Consider the following 14,171-nt stretch of genomic DNA (forward strand, 5'->3'; position numbering starts at 1 on the left):
TATGACACTACACGATATGAGTTCTGCCCCTTTTCAGGCCCGCTTTTACAGGGGTGCAAAAGCACGCATTGCACCCTTATTTTAATTGTCTGCATGCTCAGTTGAAAAGAGTGGTAATTGTTTTGTTTTTTTTGTTTTTTTTTAACACATTCATTGCCAGCCGTTTTTTTTTTACTGTAGGTAGCTTCTGCCAACGGGTTTTTTTGAGGATTCTGGCTCATCTTTCAACAGCCGAGGATTATTTTCTGCTGAGATTTTGTGAACACAAAATATCTCAAAAGAACTAATAGAATGTGTGCTTTCTCTGTCTAAAAGAGTTAGTTTGTAGAGTTAGTAGTTACAGTATGTAGGCATTAGCACTTGAATACAGCATGGTTTCAGCGTCTGAAAATTTAAGCTGAGAAAAATGCCTTTTTGTGAAATTCGATAGAACAGTCACTTTAACCATTCATTTTTGGCATAGTAAGACGTCAGACATCTAAACAATAGTTTTGAACAGTAATTTCCTCCATAACAGCAGGAAACCCCCCCCTCCTTCAAACTCCTCCCTCCGTGTGTGTTATCCTCCTGCCTCCCTGGCTCTGCAGCGGGCGTGTCACAAGCGAGTTGCTGCTGCTGCTGTGCCTGTCTGCTGGCGGCCGCTCTTTGGGCGAGTCTGGATGGGCTCGCTCGTTTCTTGGGGTTTCGGTTGAGAGCTTTGATGAAGCTTTTGCGATTCTGGTCTTATTTATGCTGCGTGTTTCAAAGTGTGTTCCACCCGTAATCTATTATGCAAATTTGCAATCCCCCACCGCCAGCTCCCTGCGCGAAAGCGAAAGCGTTTTCGCCAATCCAAGCCATTTTCATGAGAATGGCTTCCTCACGCGGCTGTTTTTGCTTGGCTTTCTCTCGTCTGGAGAGCACTGTCGCCACTTAGTGGGTCGGTAAAATAGATTATACTCATTCAATACCTTTTTTTAATACGAGATATCTCGTCAACGGCAGTCAACCGTTTTTTTTTTAAGACGAGATATCTCGTCAACGGCAGTGAACGTGTTAATAAATGCTGCAGCTGCACACTTACTGTTTAAACTTGAATTATAATTGTTGTTTTTCTTTGTTCTTTGATGTGAATTTATGGCTTTTTGGCACCTACTGTATATGTAACCTTTTAAAGCAGCTACGAGCAAGATTTTCGATTGTTATTAAACAGTCTAAATTTAATATCAGTGCATCACATCTTACCTCTAATAGTAGACGAGACCAACGCAGAGTAGTCTCGCTTGAACCCCGAGTGAATCGGCCAGTGTTGTCTTGATGATTAGTCTGTCTGTGGCCAGGGAAGATCAGGAAGTGAAATGAAACGGTTTGCAGCAGCCACTTCGGCCATAACCACAAAATAACTTCCAAAAAACCTGTTAGAATATAACGAGAGATGTTCGCGAGAGTATGCATGGCGTTCTGATTGTTTATGGTATGTTGCTAGGCAGCGCGAACGGGGTAGGCAGGCAGCTGAGTTTCACTTCCGGGTTTATCCGGTCCGGCGGTAAGGAGAGAGAGAGAGAGAGCCCCCTGTTGACGCGAGTTTAGACAGACACACACTTAATAATCATCTAAGGGAGCAATCTCCGATTCACACGGCTTTGGTCTCAGCTACTATTATAGGTAAGATGTGATGCATCAATATTGTAATTATACTGTTTAATAACAATCGAAAATCTTGCTCGTAGCTGCTTTAAGGTTGAGATAATTGTATTATCATTATATGGTCCAAATATTTCAGTAAAGCACTTGAAACACTTGAAATATTCTTGCTTGGCTGGTATCATTCTACTTGAAATGATGGTAAAATGCATTATTTTTAGTAAAATAACATGTCAAATTTTTCGGGCGGTCCGTGCATGTGCACCCCTTCCTATCTACGATGTATCCCTAGTCATCTTGTTCTGGAACCGGCCCTGCCCCTTTTTAATGCTTATTTTTTGCTCATTTTTTCCCATGTAATACGCATTACAGGGAGACTGCAATAATCTCAATGTATACATGAAAACAGTGAAGATGTAACAATTGTCATGAATCTTTATAGGCGGGGAGGGGAGGGGAGGGGAGGGGAGGGGAATCTGTCTTGGAGCACGCACCACACTCAAGGCTGCGTGTGTGTGTGTGTGTGTGTGTGTGTGTGTGTGTGTGTGTGTGTGCGCACGTGCGTGCGTGCGTGCATGTGTGACAGAATGAGAATGTGTGGGAAAGAGTGCAAAGGAGAGATGTGCCACGTTGAAAAAAGACGCAGTTGCGACAGAACCGTTAGATTTGTCCAATTTGCTGCAAATTGCAAAATGTTGAGCTGAAGGTTATCAGAGGGGCTCCTGGGTCTTTAAACGTTCACCTCTCATCAGTGGGCTGCATCCTATCCTAATAGATCCACTAATCCTCCAAATACAGTGCAGTAAGACTCATTTGTAAGTACCCCAGAGAAGTACAAGGGAAGTGTATTTGTCTATTTTTGGATAGATCAGTTGAATGAAGACTGAATATACAGTTAGTAGACCATATTCACCTGGCTTAAGCTGTGTTCACACCAAGATATTTATTTTTCGCTCTGTCGCTTGATTCAACCCTTTGGAATCGCTCTGTCGCTCTGTTTAAATCGCTCATCAACAGGCACACGATTTGACGGACATGTGGGGGCTATAACGATACGCAATGTCATGATGTTTGTCCACTACGAGCCACCGTCATTGTTTACAAGCTAAAGCCTATCAGCGTGCTCCTAACGTGAGCTCCATACCGGTAGTACAGACTTCACTTCATGTCAGCTGTCAGCCTGTCAATCAGCTGTCAATGCGGTTTGTTGCCACACAATAAACCAGCGGTTTGTTCCAAGCCTGTGTGATCCTTGACTCGCTCTCACACGGCAGCCAATCAGCGTTGAACAGCGAGCGACTGATGCCAGCGTAATATTGCTCGAGTTGGGATATTTCATCTCGGGCGACGAGCGAATTTTCTCCCTGTCGCTCTGTCTCTGTCGCTCGGACGCCCAGCGATTTTTCTCCCAGGCGAATATACGCTCAATCGCTCGTTTGCATTGACTTTGTATGTAAACTCGACGCCAGCGAAAAACTTTAATAGGTCGCTTTAGTGGAAATGCTTGGATGCTGGATAAGAGAGACGGTACATGACCTCCAAATGCTGACTGACAGGTGGAGGGGAGACAGCGAGGGAGCAGGCACGTGCAGAGGGGGGGCTGAGGGGTGCCCAAGCACCTGCCCTTTGCTCTTCGATGTCCGAGTGCCCTTTTTGTCTGTGGCCGACAGTGTTGGGGGTAACTCATTACAAAAGTAACATATTACATGTAATATATTACTTTTAGCAGTAACTCAATAATATAACTTATTACTTATAGGATTTCAGTAATATTATACCAGTTACTTTGTCAAGTAACTCAAGTTACAAATTGAGTTACATTTGATTAAATCAAAGCACATATTTTAAAAAGATACAATCATTTCCTAATCAAACCATCTGTTTTTATGCAAATAACCACTATAGATGACAATCACAAAGGAAAAGAATAACATTTAGAATGTTGGATTGTTTGCACTGACTTCAAGGCGGTTGAAATTATTTTGCGGGATGGTTCCGGGGCGGCGATGTCATTCTGTTGCTGCTGTTGTTTTGGTGAAAGTAATGCAAAAGTAGTGTAATAAGTAATGAGTTACTCTACACAGAAAGTAATATTGTAACTTATTACTTAAATGAAAGTAACTAGTAATATGTAGTATATTACATTTTGAAAGTAACTTGCCCAACACTGGTGGCCGATATTACTGTCTTTCAGAGGCTGTACCGGGCTCATTATTTTTTTTAAGCTAGAAGATACTGATATAATATGAAACTAGAAGACGCAAGGAATCCATCGACTAACCATGCTATGCTAGCTTGCCGGGAAGGGTGCTAAATAACACTCCAAAATCAGGCAAAATTTTTGCACGGGAAAAACGGGCATGTCCATTTTCAAAGGGGTCATTTGACCTCTCGCTTCAAGATATCTGAATGCAGGGGCACCGTATAGGGGGGGAAACCTAGGACGATTCTAGGGGCCCTTGAAGCTGACAGGGGCCCTAAAAAAAATATATATATATATATATATATTTTTTTTTTCAATTCCATCGCGGGCCACACAGGGGGCGCCCGCGGGCCGCCAGTTGAGTATCTCTGGTCTAGTCTGTCGGGCGCCATCTGAACATTTATTCAACTTTTCTTAACTACTGGAAATTACCCTGTTAGACCTTAGTGAAATATGCTTACTTCACAGACTGTTTACATTTCCCTCCTGTCTAGTGAACATTTAATCAATGCAAACAATTGTTTGCAAGCCATTCCTAACTGATGAAGGAGGTGAGACACACACAGCAGCATTGTGTTGAATGACATGGTAGTTGGCACAATTGCAGTGGGTCTGTGGGGATTTATTTGTAATACAGGTAATAATAATAATAATAATAATAGTAATAAAAAAATAAGAAGGATCAACACAATTTATTTGTCCACATAATGACCATTATATGAAAGGAAAAGCAGCCCACAAATGACAGCCAATGAGAAAAGGAGAACATAATGGTATTAAGACTGAATAATGATATCACAACAGTCTCATGCTAAACACTCTCCTGTTGGACTCCACATGTGTATCAATATTCTTTCTAGTCATTAGTTGATAGTGTTTCTTTGTTCCCTCTGGTGTATTCAGAGCAGAGAGAGAGTATGATGATTCAACAGGGATGAGAGTGAGAAAAGGAGCAAATATTGATGGTTAAGACTGAATAATGACAGTGTTATCCTAATATAATTTAAAATGCGATATTATCCTCTAAATCAGCTTCAAACAGCCCACATTTTTCGGCCGGCGCCCTTCGGACGCCGGCATCAGTGGGGCCCATACTGTGTCCTGTCATGGGGCCCAAAATCCCTGGCGGCGCCCCTGTCTGAATGAGAATGGGTTCTATGGGAACCCACGCGTCTCCCTTTTACGGGCATGCCCACTTTATAGCCACTTTCAGACATGAACTCCGGGTCAGCTCACGGTTGCTTTTGCCCTGAGCATGACTCGGGCGATACGTGAAGTGTCAACCCGATCTCCGAAAAAATTGTAAAATAGCAACGTTTGTCGACCAACGTTGCTATGTTACAATTTCGTCTCCGAAATTGTAAAATGGTAACGTACGTGTCTAAAGGGGTGGGCGTGGTTTACGGAGATTTTCTGTTTCTAACCCCTCCCCCTCCCCTAACCCTAACCCTAACCTAACATATACTTAAGCAATATAGCATGAGAGCAAGTGTGTTGTGGCGAATATATCCCGCTGATAAGCTGTTATAACAGCTTATCAGCGGGATATATGCCACAACACCACGCAGCTCGAGTGCTATATTGCTTTTATAAAACGGTTTCCAAGTATAATAATATAATAATAATAATACTATAAGTACGACTGGCATGGTATTCTGATAGAGTCAGTTGAAACACTACTGTAAGGCGGGACCGCAAGAACGTGCGGGTGATTTGATTGGATCGTTCTGGAGACTGAAGTTGACATTGGCCAATCCTGGCGCTTGCTGAGAAGCTGAGAGCTTTCTGGAAACCCCGACAGGCAGCTCGACCGCAGCGTTGCATTCTCAGCGCTTGCTGAGAAGCTGAGTGCTTTCTGCAAAGCCCGACACCAACTAACGTTACGGGGTTAAATGCGGGGTTAAATGCGGGGTTAACAGCCTTTTTTTTGCAAAGAAGACATTAGCCCGCATTTATTCTTGTACAAAACATAATTTTCTGCGAAGTATTAGTAAAGTTATAAGCGAAGATCGATTCACAAGGATCTGACAGCTGTCTCCGCCATTTGTTTTTTTTGAGGTAACCAAAGGCTTTTAGTAAGAGAGTTGCCATGGCAACCAATAACCCATGGCCATGGGTTATTGGAGTGGGTTATTGGATTCATACAATGGCTGTGAACCAATCAGATTGCTTGATTTGAGAGAGCCGTTTTATAATGTGGCATATACAGTACTGTTGACCTGCTATCCCACCATAAAATCGGCTGCCCCCCCCCCCCCTAAAAAGAAGAAAAAAATAAATGTCTGGTGGTAGGGAGGGGTGGAGTAGAAGAGGTTAAAGGAATTATTCTCAAGAATACTGTATTTAGCTTATATGGTGAATAACTTAATGATGGCGTGGATAATATGGCTCTGTGCAAACTAAGCTAAGTGGTGCATGTGGACTAAGCATTACAGGACCAAAGCTCAAACTCACTCGTGCACCCACGTTGCCACCCCCCCCCCACCCCCCCCATATTGCCTAAATTAAAATTACCGAATTAAAAAATCTGGCTCCATCATTACACTTCCTGAAAGTTTCAGCCCGATTGCACGTACAACGGCATAGAGACACTGCGTAACGCGTCATCATTCAGAAACCACGCCCAAGACGGGGGAAAACAGAACCCCCCCCCCCTCCAATCCTGGCGTTCTCCTATGTCACGTGCATGGTTGCGTGTTGCACAAAAAGATCGTATATACGGAAGATGAACACTCCAACTTACTTCCTTGACAGCGCTAGATCCACATTTTTCTTCTCGCCAATTCCCAACGGCTTCCTTGTTTTGCTCGGGAGTACAAAAAAACTTTAACTGGCGATTTTTTTTACATTTGTTGTCTGCGCAGCCCCACCACACAACAGCTTTTAGCTATGTTTAATTCAAGGAAAATGACACTGGTGTGTGGAAATGAACGGAGCTTTTCCCCCGTGATGGGCGTGGCCTATTTCATGCAGTGTCTCTATAAGAATACGTATTATAATAATACTATAATGTTGGGACAGGGATCTAAGCATGTTAAGCCATTGTCTCCAAACAGGAGATGAGATTGCTTTTCTGACAGTCATGGATAATGAAAGTGCCAGAGGAAGAACAGTGAAGTGCCCAAAATGTTTTCTTTTTGTAGACTCACATTTCTAACTCTGCCTTTGTCTGTCCTCTCTTCTTCCTGCAACAGATTTTGGCCAACATCATTATTTTCATCTGCGGGAACATGGCGGGGGCGTACCACAAACACCTGATGGAGCTGGCCCTCAAACAGACCTACCAGGACACCTGCAACTGCATCAAGTCCCCCATTAAGCTGGAGTTCGAGAAGAGACAACAGGTACACGGTTCAATGAGACTTTAATGAGCAGAGAGCGGTGAGAGTCAGGGAGGCAGTGTGACCAAGAGGATGTTGATGCTGATTACAGAGTGTGCATGAGTTGAGCTGCTGCTGATCTCGCTGAGCTGTTTCACAGTTTGGGCTTCAGCATCTTGATTTCTACAAGTCTTCACACTTCACAACAACATGGAAAAGCGTAAAGAGTGAGACAGGTGGGATTTGAACCAGCAAACACTAGGGGTGGGGGGGAGGGAATCGATACACCATAGTATCGCGATATTTTGCCTGACGATATTGTATCGATATTTGGACGCCAAGTATCAATATTATTATTATTATTTTTTTTTTATTTTTTTGCAAGCCATGCCATGCCATGCCAGGCCACTGGGCATCTGTCCAAAGCGCCCGCTGTTGCAGTCCGCGCCTGCAGTGGCATATAGAGTCCAGAGAAGCTTAATAATAATAAGCCTACATGGTGGGCAAAAACAAAACAAAAAAACACTGCATGTTTTACTTCCGGTGAGGTCAAGGAAAATGTAGGAAAAGGAGTTAGACAATATATCGAAACATCGCAATATTCAATATATCGCAATATCGTAATATTATCGTATCATGACTCAAGTATCGTTTTAGTATCGTATCGTGGGGATCTGGTGATTCCCACGCCTAGCAAACACCCAGCGACAAGCAGCTGTTTACGTCTCACTGAATTAGGATTCAGGAGACATTGCCCAGTTTCCTTCATCAGCTTATTGACAGTATATCAGTGTTCAAACTACTGATGATAAAGATACAGTTTCCTTCATCAGCTTAATGACAGTACTGTATATCAGTGTTCAAACTACTGATGATAAAGATACAGTCATTCACTTCCCATAAGGAACCCAACAGCTCTTTGAGCCGTTTCGTCACAGAGCTTTTCAATCAGATGTGGGCTGTTAAAAGTCCCTTGCAGCCTGAGAGTGGAAACTGAGCCAAAGCCTTGAACCTGCACAACATCTAACTGCAGGATGATATTGGCCGTTTATTGAAAATCTGACCTATTCACTGTTGTCCACAATACAACAATACTATGCTATACTATACAATACAATACTAGGGGTGTCACGATACACTCAGTTCACGATACGATACGATACACGATATATTTGCGATCGATTTGTAAGTTGAGGGGGCATCCTCCACGCTAATTTGAGTCATTTCACCATTTTCATCCTCCGTGTGTCTGTTAACGTCCCTCGTCTGTTCAAACAAAGCAATGAAAAGGAGAGCGAGCATGCAATCAGATGCAGATCAGTGCCACCATGTTCAGCTTCTTTTTCTCACGATATGAGATTTCATCTCAACGATACATAACACGTTTTGATATTGCGATATATCGTGGGACGATATATTGTGACATCCCTATACAATACTATACAATACAATACTATGCAATACTATACTATACTATACTATACTATACTATACTATACTATACTATACTATACAAAAAAAATAGAACAGTTAGTTCTGGCTGAGCAATTTGATTGGACAAGACAAGAGGTATTCCAGCCGTGCTGATATTTCAGTATAACATCATGGGCACTTCACTCTGTGTTGGTAAACAAATGGCACCATATACAGTATGGGACCCTATGGAGCCAGCCTTGAGTGCTGTGCTTTTTACTAAATTCACTTCATTTTAAAAACTGCAACAGTTCACACAACTTGAACACGACATGCATACATCAGACCCTTGAGCTACTGTACTTCTGCTCTCACTCAGAATGTCAAAATATAAGCGATAGTTTTTGAGATATTAACGTTTGTTTGGCACAACTCATACTAGTTAACCGCTGCGGTTCCGGATGGCATGTCCGGGTGTCGTGATGTCACGCTGATTCGTCCTATAGAGACAGTCCGCATGTCTGGGAACGCCCACAAAATGTTAAACGGCTGGCGCGCGAGTGGGGTAGAACCGCCCATATATCTCATGGGCTGACTCACCAAAAGACGGTGCTGCGGCTCTAAACTACAGGTTTGGGGGTTCTAGAGCAGAACACAAGACGTCTGCTCAGACGTGCGTTTACTGTGGTGGTTAAATCCCCGACCGTGTCTGCCTGGGCTGGGCTATCAGCTAAATTCTAACTTTGCTGAATGGATAGAACGGGGGGGTTTTACCCCACCCTGACCACGCCCCCAGCCAGGCTGAGGCAGCTAAACCAGCGTCTATGACGAGACGTGGCCTCAACCTACTATATCACTCCGCTTCACAGCTGTGCTAAATGTAACCTTGATTATGTTGCATTCAAACAGCATTCGCACCTAGTAGGGACAGCGATATGGATTTGACCTTAATTATGAACGGTATAAGGTGAAATCGTCTGTGCTAACCTCAAAGTAGCTAACATTAGTCTAGCTAGTTTGCAGGCGGGGAAACAGTAACTGCAGGCAGCAAGTTTACCTGTTGTCGCTTGGCAACTCTTGGCAGTGCAATCTTGAGGGAACTGCTTTTGTTTGGCGGAGACAATAACAGACAGAAAGCATCAGTTATGACTTTAAAATGCTATTAGGACTTGATGAATAGCGTTGTTTCAACTGTACAACTGTTATAAAAGCGATAGCACACTCGAGGTCGTGCTGTTGTATGTATCGTCAGGGCCGTAGCCAGGGATTTCGGGCCCCATGAAAGGATATCACATCGGGCCCACGGATGGCGATTTTTTTTTGCCATTTGAAGGCCAATTTACAGGAATATCTCATTTTGAATCAGAGAGTTCCCCAAACTTTTGAGTAGCCAGTCAGATTGAAAAAGTAGCCGGATCATGTTCGCGGCGTTTGTTCCAGTGGTCCTTTTCCCAATTAATAAAAAAAACCTCAAATATGTATCGATGAGTGTGACAATTGAAATAATACCGAACAAATATTGTCATGCCGTAACCCAGGAACGTTGATGATAGAGAGGACCACAAAAAAATGTCCTCGCCACCAGAGGGCCAGATTTTGCTGAGGGTTGGGGGCCGAACGGCGCTGGTGGGTCACACGAACAAAAATGCACTCTTGAAGCACAGTCATTTCTTACACATGAAATTACTTTGAGCCTTTTAGTCATAAAGATTATTGAAAGATATTCCATATTCCAGACTGAAATGTTATAACAGAAGTAGAGTATTGGCCAGAATGACATGAACATTTGGACACTTATTCAGCGAGTATCTTGTATGTTGCGTTCAGGTGCACTGTAAAAAAAAAAAAAAAAAAAAAAAATTGGGCCCCTGTCAATCAAGGGCCCTTGGAATCGTCCACACTTTCCTCCGTGATACTACGGCCCTGTGTATGGTCACAGCTGTGATTATCTTCGGCACTCTGCCTCATGCCTACGACCGACCTGTGATGATATTACGGTACAACAGCACCCCCTCTTGTGTGATATTGCTTAAATAGGCTACAGAACCTTTCAAAATATGAATTATATTCAGCCAAGCACTGGATGTGTGTAGCCTATGCATTTGTGTCATATTAAATCCACATCAGAGCAGATTTGTTTTCTCATGGTGTTGGGATGCAGCCAAGATGGAGCAAGCGTGTGCAGCTGATGCATCCGGTGTTGCTGCCGCCGCCGCATGTGACGGACGTCCTGGAATTAGCTCGGCCCTGATTAAAGCCTACTGCTGTGAGAAGGACTCAGATGTTGCTGCAATATCGCCTTTGGGTGTAGCTGCTGCTGCTCCTTCATTAGCCAGAGATGAATCCAGCTGAGAGCCCAGAGCTGGAGGTGGAAGACCTTCTCCCCCCCGTGGTGCTTCCAGCTCATATTGTTACAAACAGCCCCCCGGAGTGGAGCAGGCTGTGTTGTTGTTGTGCCGCAGCAGAAGCCCTGGTGGTGAGAGAGAGCGCTTCACACACTGGCCTTGGAGTGCTGCTACCTGCTGCCTGCAACAGATGCCGGTCGCTGTGCAGAGCGACGCGCTTCTCCTCCCTCAGGCACTCCATCCTCTCATTAAATGCTTTTTTTTTGCCGCGTGCTTTTATCCAAAGTGCCCCACGGTGAGGTGAAATGAGCGCATCCATTTTCAGGGTGGAGCGGCCCCAGCAAGGGAATACTACCGGTGAATTCATCAGAACTCCGAAAGCCCGGGCGTGTGTTTGTGCCAGAGCCACCACCTCTGAGTCTGCACCTGAGACCCCCCAATAATGATAGACCTCCAACCTTCAAGTTCAACCTCTCCTCACCCTAAGGGGATTTTCCCTCTCCAGCGTCAGCAGGTTAGGATAAAAAAAAATCTCAGCTTGAGAGAGAGAGAGAGAGAGAGAGAGAGAGAGAGAGAGAGAGAGAGAGAGAGAGAGAGAGAGAGAGAGAGAGAGAGAGAGAGAGAGAGAGAGAGAGAGAGAGAGAGAGAGAGAGTATTATCCCCCACTCAATAAAGGGAAGCGGTGAGGTCAGGGGGTGAGTGTGTCTTTTGGTGGCTGCTAATAGAATAATGGACCGTCTGAACTAGGGATGTCAACGGTTAACCGTTAATCGATTAACCGTCGCTAACGTCGTTGTTCGGTTATTGCTGTCGGTCTATCAGTTAATATTAATTTTTTTTTTTTTTTTTTTTTTTAACACGTTTTTTGAGTTTCCTTGCAGATTTTGCACAGTGTTTTGCATCATGCAACTATTTTGTTCAAATTTTGTTCAATTGTTGGCAGCAAATCGAAATAGGCTATATTTTGTTTAAGTTTTTATGCTGCAAAAGACAGTAGGCCTAATGTGAAAAAATCAAAAGAAATAACAGATTGTTGTTGTTGTAATGTTTACATAAACAGGAAATAAAGCTCTCAAAAATATATTTCCTTGTCATCCATATAAGAGCCAGAATGATTTTGGAATGATTACCTGATCAAAATGTGGCAATAAACTTATAAATTTCAGCAAAGCCAACAAAAAATAAAGGCATAATTCTAACACAAAAAGCATTAACATTTCAGCATCTAAATAGACACGCCTTGTTTGGGCATGAGCTCATTGAGTAAATAGACAAAAACAAAAAAACAAAATTAATATTAAAAAATTATGAATTAACCGATAGGTTAATCGATTATTAGCGTTGGTTAATCGAAAGTGAAATTAACCGAAAATTGACATCCCTAGTCTGAACTCTCAAAGCGTTTTCCACATCGCTCATTACCTTGAAGCAGAGGAAGTCAACCTGACCCAATGCAGGGGCCAATTAACCTCCGCTCAGCGCCTGAAGCTGCAATAGAGGTTAGACAGGTTGGATCATCTCCTCCAGTCATGATGAAAGGTGCCAATCATCATCTCGTGGTGGTTATTCCTTGATTGCATGATGAGTAGCTATGGGAAAAGAGATGTTTGTGTTATCATCTTTGTTAGGCATCTTCAGGTAATTGAAGTCAAAAGCTTTGTTCTGTATTTATCACCATAAATTAGGGATGGGGCCGATCCAATATCGGTATCGGGTGCTGATATTGGCACTAATTCACGGATCGGATCGGATTGAGAGAGAAAAATCCGATCCAAAATTATTATATATATATATATATATATATATATATATATATATATATATATATATATATATATATATATATATATATTGCAATTCCAGCGCAGGCACTGGCCGTAATTTGCCCATGTATAATTCAATCATGAGAGGCCAGTTGGTAGGATTTAACAAACTTTATTTAGCAATCGGCATGCATGGCAAATACTTTGGCGCATGACTCCATTGGTCAGTGGCGCTGCTCTTGAGGCAAGAGGAAGGCATCTGCTTAGGCTAGGAGATCCCCCCCCCCCCCCCCCCCCCCCCCCCCCGTGGGGGATCAGGAGTCACGACTCGTTGGTGACGGACTGGGGAGGTGGGTGGGGCAAAACAACGCTTCGGAGGACGGCTTCAGGGGAGATGGACTGCCGTGAAGCTAGCTGCTGCTATGATCGGCCAGAGAGAGAGAGGTGACGTAGAACCCTTGCTACATATATGAGGATTAACTGACGTCATATTTGACGTCATTGCAGACATCATTAGGGGTGCACCGATCGATCGGCAAGCAATCTGTATCGGCCGATTTTGACTTCAAATATGCGATCGCCGATCGGCAATTTTTTTATATTTAAAATTAAAATTAAATTAAAAAAAGCCCTAACACTAATCAGGCTTTCCAACGATATAAAATACAATGCCAATTGGTATTATTAAAGGGGAGAAATAATCGACCTAAAATAATGTTTCCAAACTTTCTTTGAGGAGTTTATATATCGGTAATCGGTGATCGGTCGATGATCGGTTGGGCAGATATTTCCCATAGGCGATCGGTGATCGGTGGCAAAAAACGTGATCGGTGCACCCCTAGACGTCATACTTGGACTTTGACTGACCACGTCATACTAGAACTTGACTGATGTCAGGGGGTGATCGGGTTATGCATGAGTGGCCTTCTGCTTGAAATTTGGTCTGGAGACCTCACTAGTATCGTTCTTTGCCTTGTATATTTTCTTAATTTTGTCTGCTTTTTGCAAGGTATATTTAAAAAAAAAATGTGTTGGCCAAATCTTTGCCTATACTGTATATTCAAGAAAAAGATTGGTATGGGCATAATATCGGTATCGGCAGATATCCAAATTCAGGTATCGGAATCGGATCGGAAGTGGAAAAAGTGGATTGGTGCATCCCTACCCAAAATCCCGGGTCATGGCACTGAGGAACAGTGCTAAACTTCACCGTGCCACTGTGTGGTTAAATTCACCAGTTAATTGGGCCAACACTTCATTTTTAAGTGTTTGTAAATGGACAGTGTTAGGCAAGTTGCTTTCAAAATGTAATATAGTATATTACTAATTAGTTTCATTTGAAAGTAATAAGTTACTTTACAATATAGTACCGTCTGTGTAGAGTAACTTGTTACTTATTACACTACTTTTGCATTACTTTCACCAAAACAACAGCAGTAGCAGAATGACATCGCCGCCCCGGAACCATCCCGAAAAATAATTTCAAGCGTCTTGAAGTCAGTGT

At 43.1% G+C, this 14,171-nt stretch overlaps 1 protein-coding gene across 1 annotated transcript in view; it reads left to right on the plus strand.

The window, feature by feature from the left end:
* Window positions 1-14,171, plus strand: part of LOC310800191 (adenylate cyclase type 2-like) — a gene marked incomplete at its 3' end in the record, with an annotated part of 173,109 nt that overhangs the window by 76,869 nt on the left and 82,069 nt on the right. The window contains exon 3 of the mRNA XM_083662776.1: window positions 7,021-7,170. Coding sequence (XP_083518902.1) covers window positions 7,021-7,170 — 150 coding nt within the window. The remainder of the gene's footprint in view (window positions 1-7,020; window positions 7,171-14,171) is intronic.

Source organism: Poromitra crassiceps (assembly GCF_964638095.1).
Source record: "Poromitra crassiceps genome assembly, chromosome: 29".
NCBI lineage: Eukaryota > Metazoa > Chordata > Actinopteri > Beryciformes > Melamphaidae > Poromitra > Poromitra crassiceps.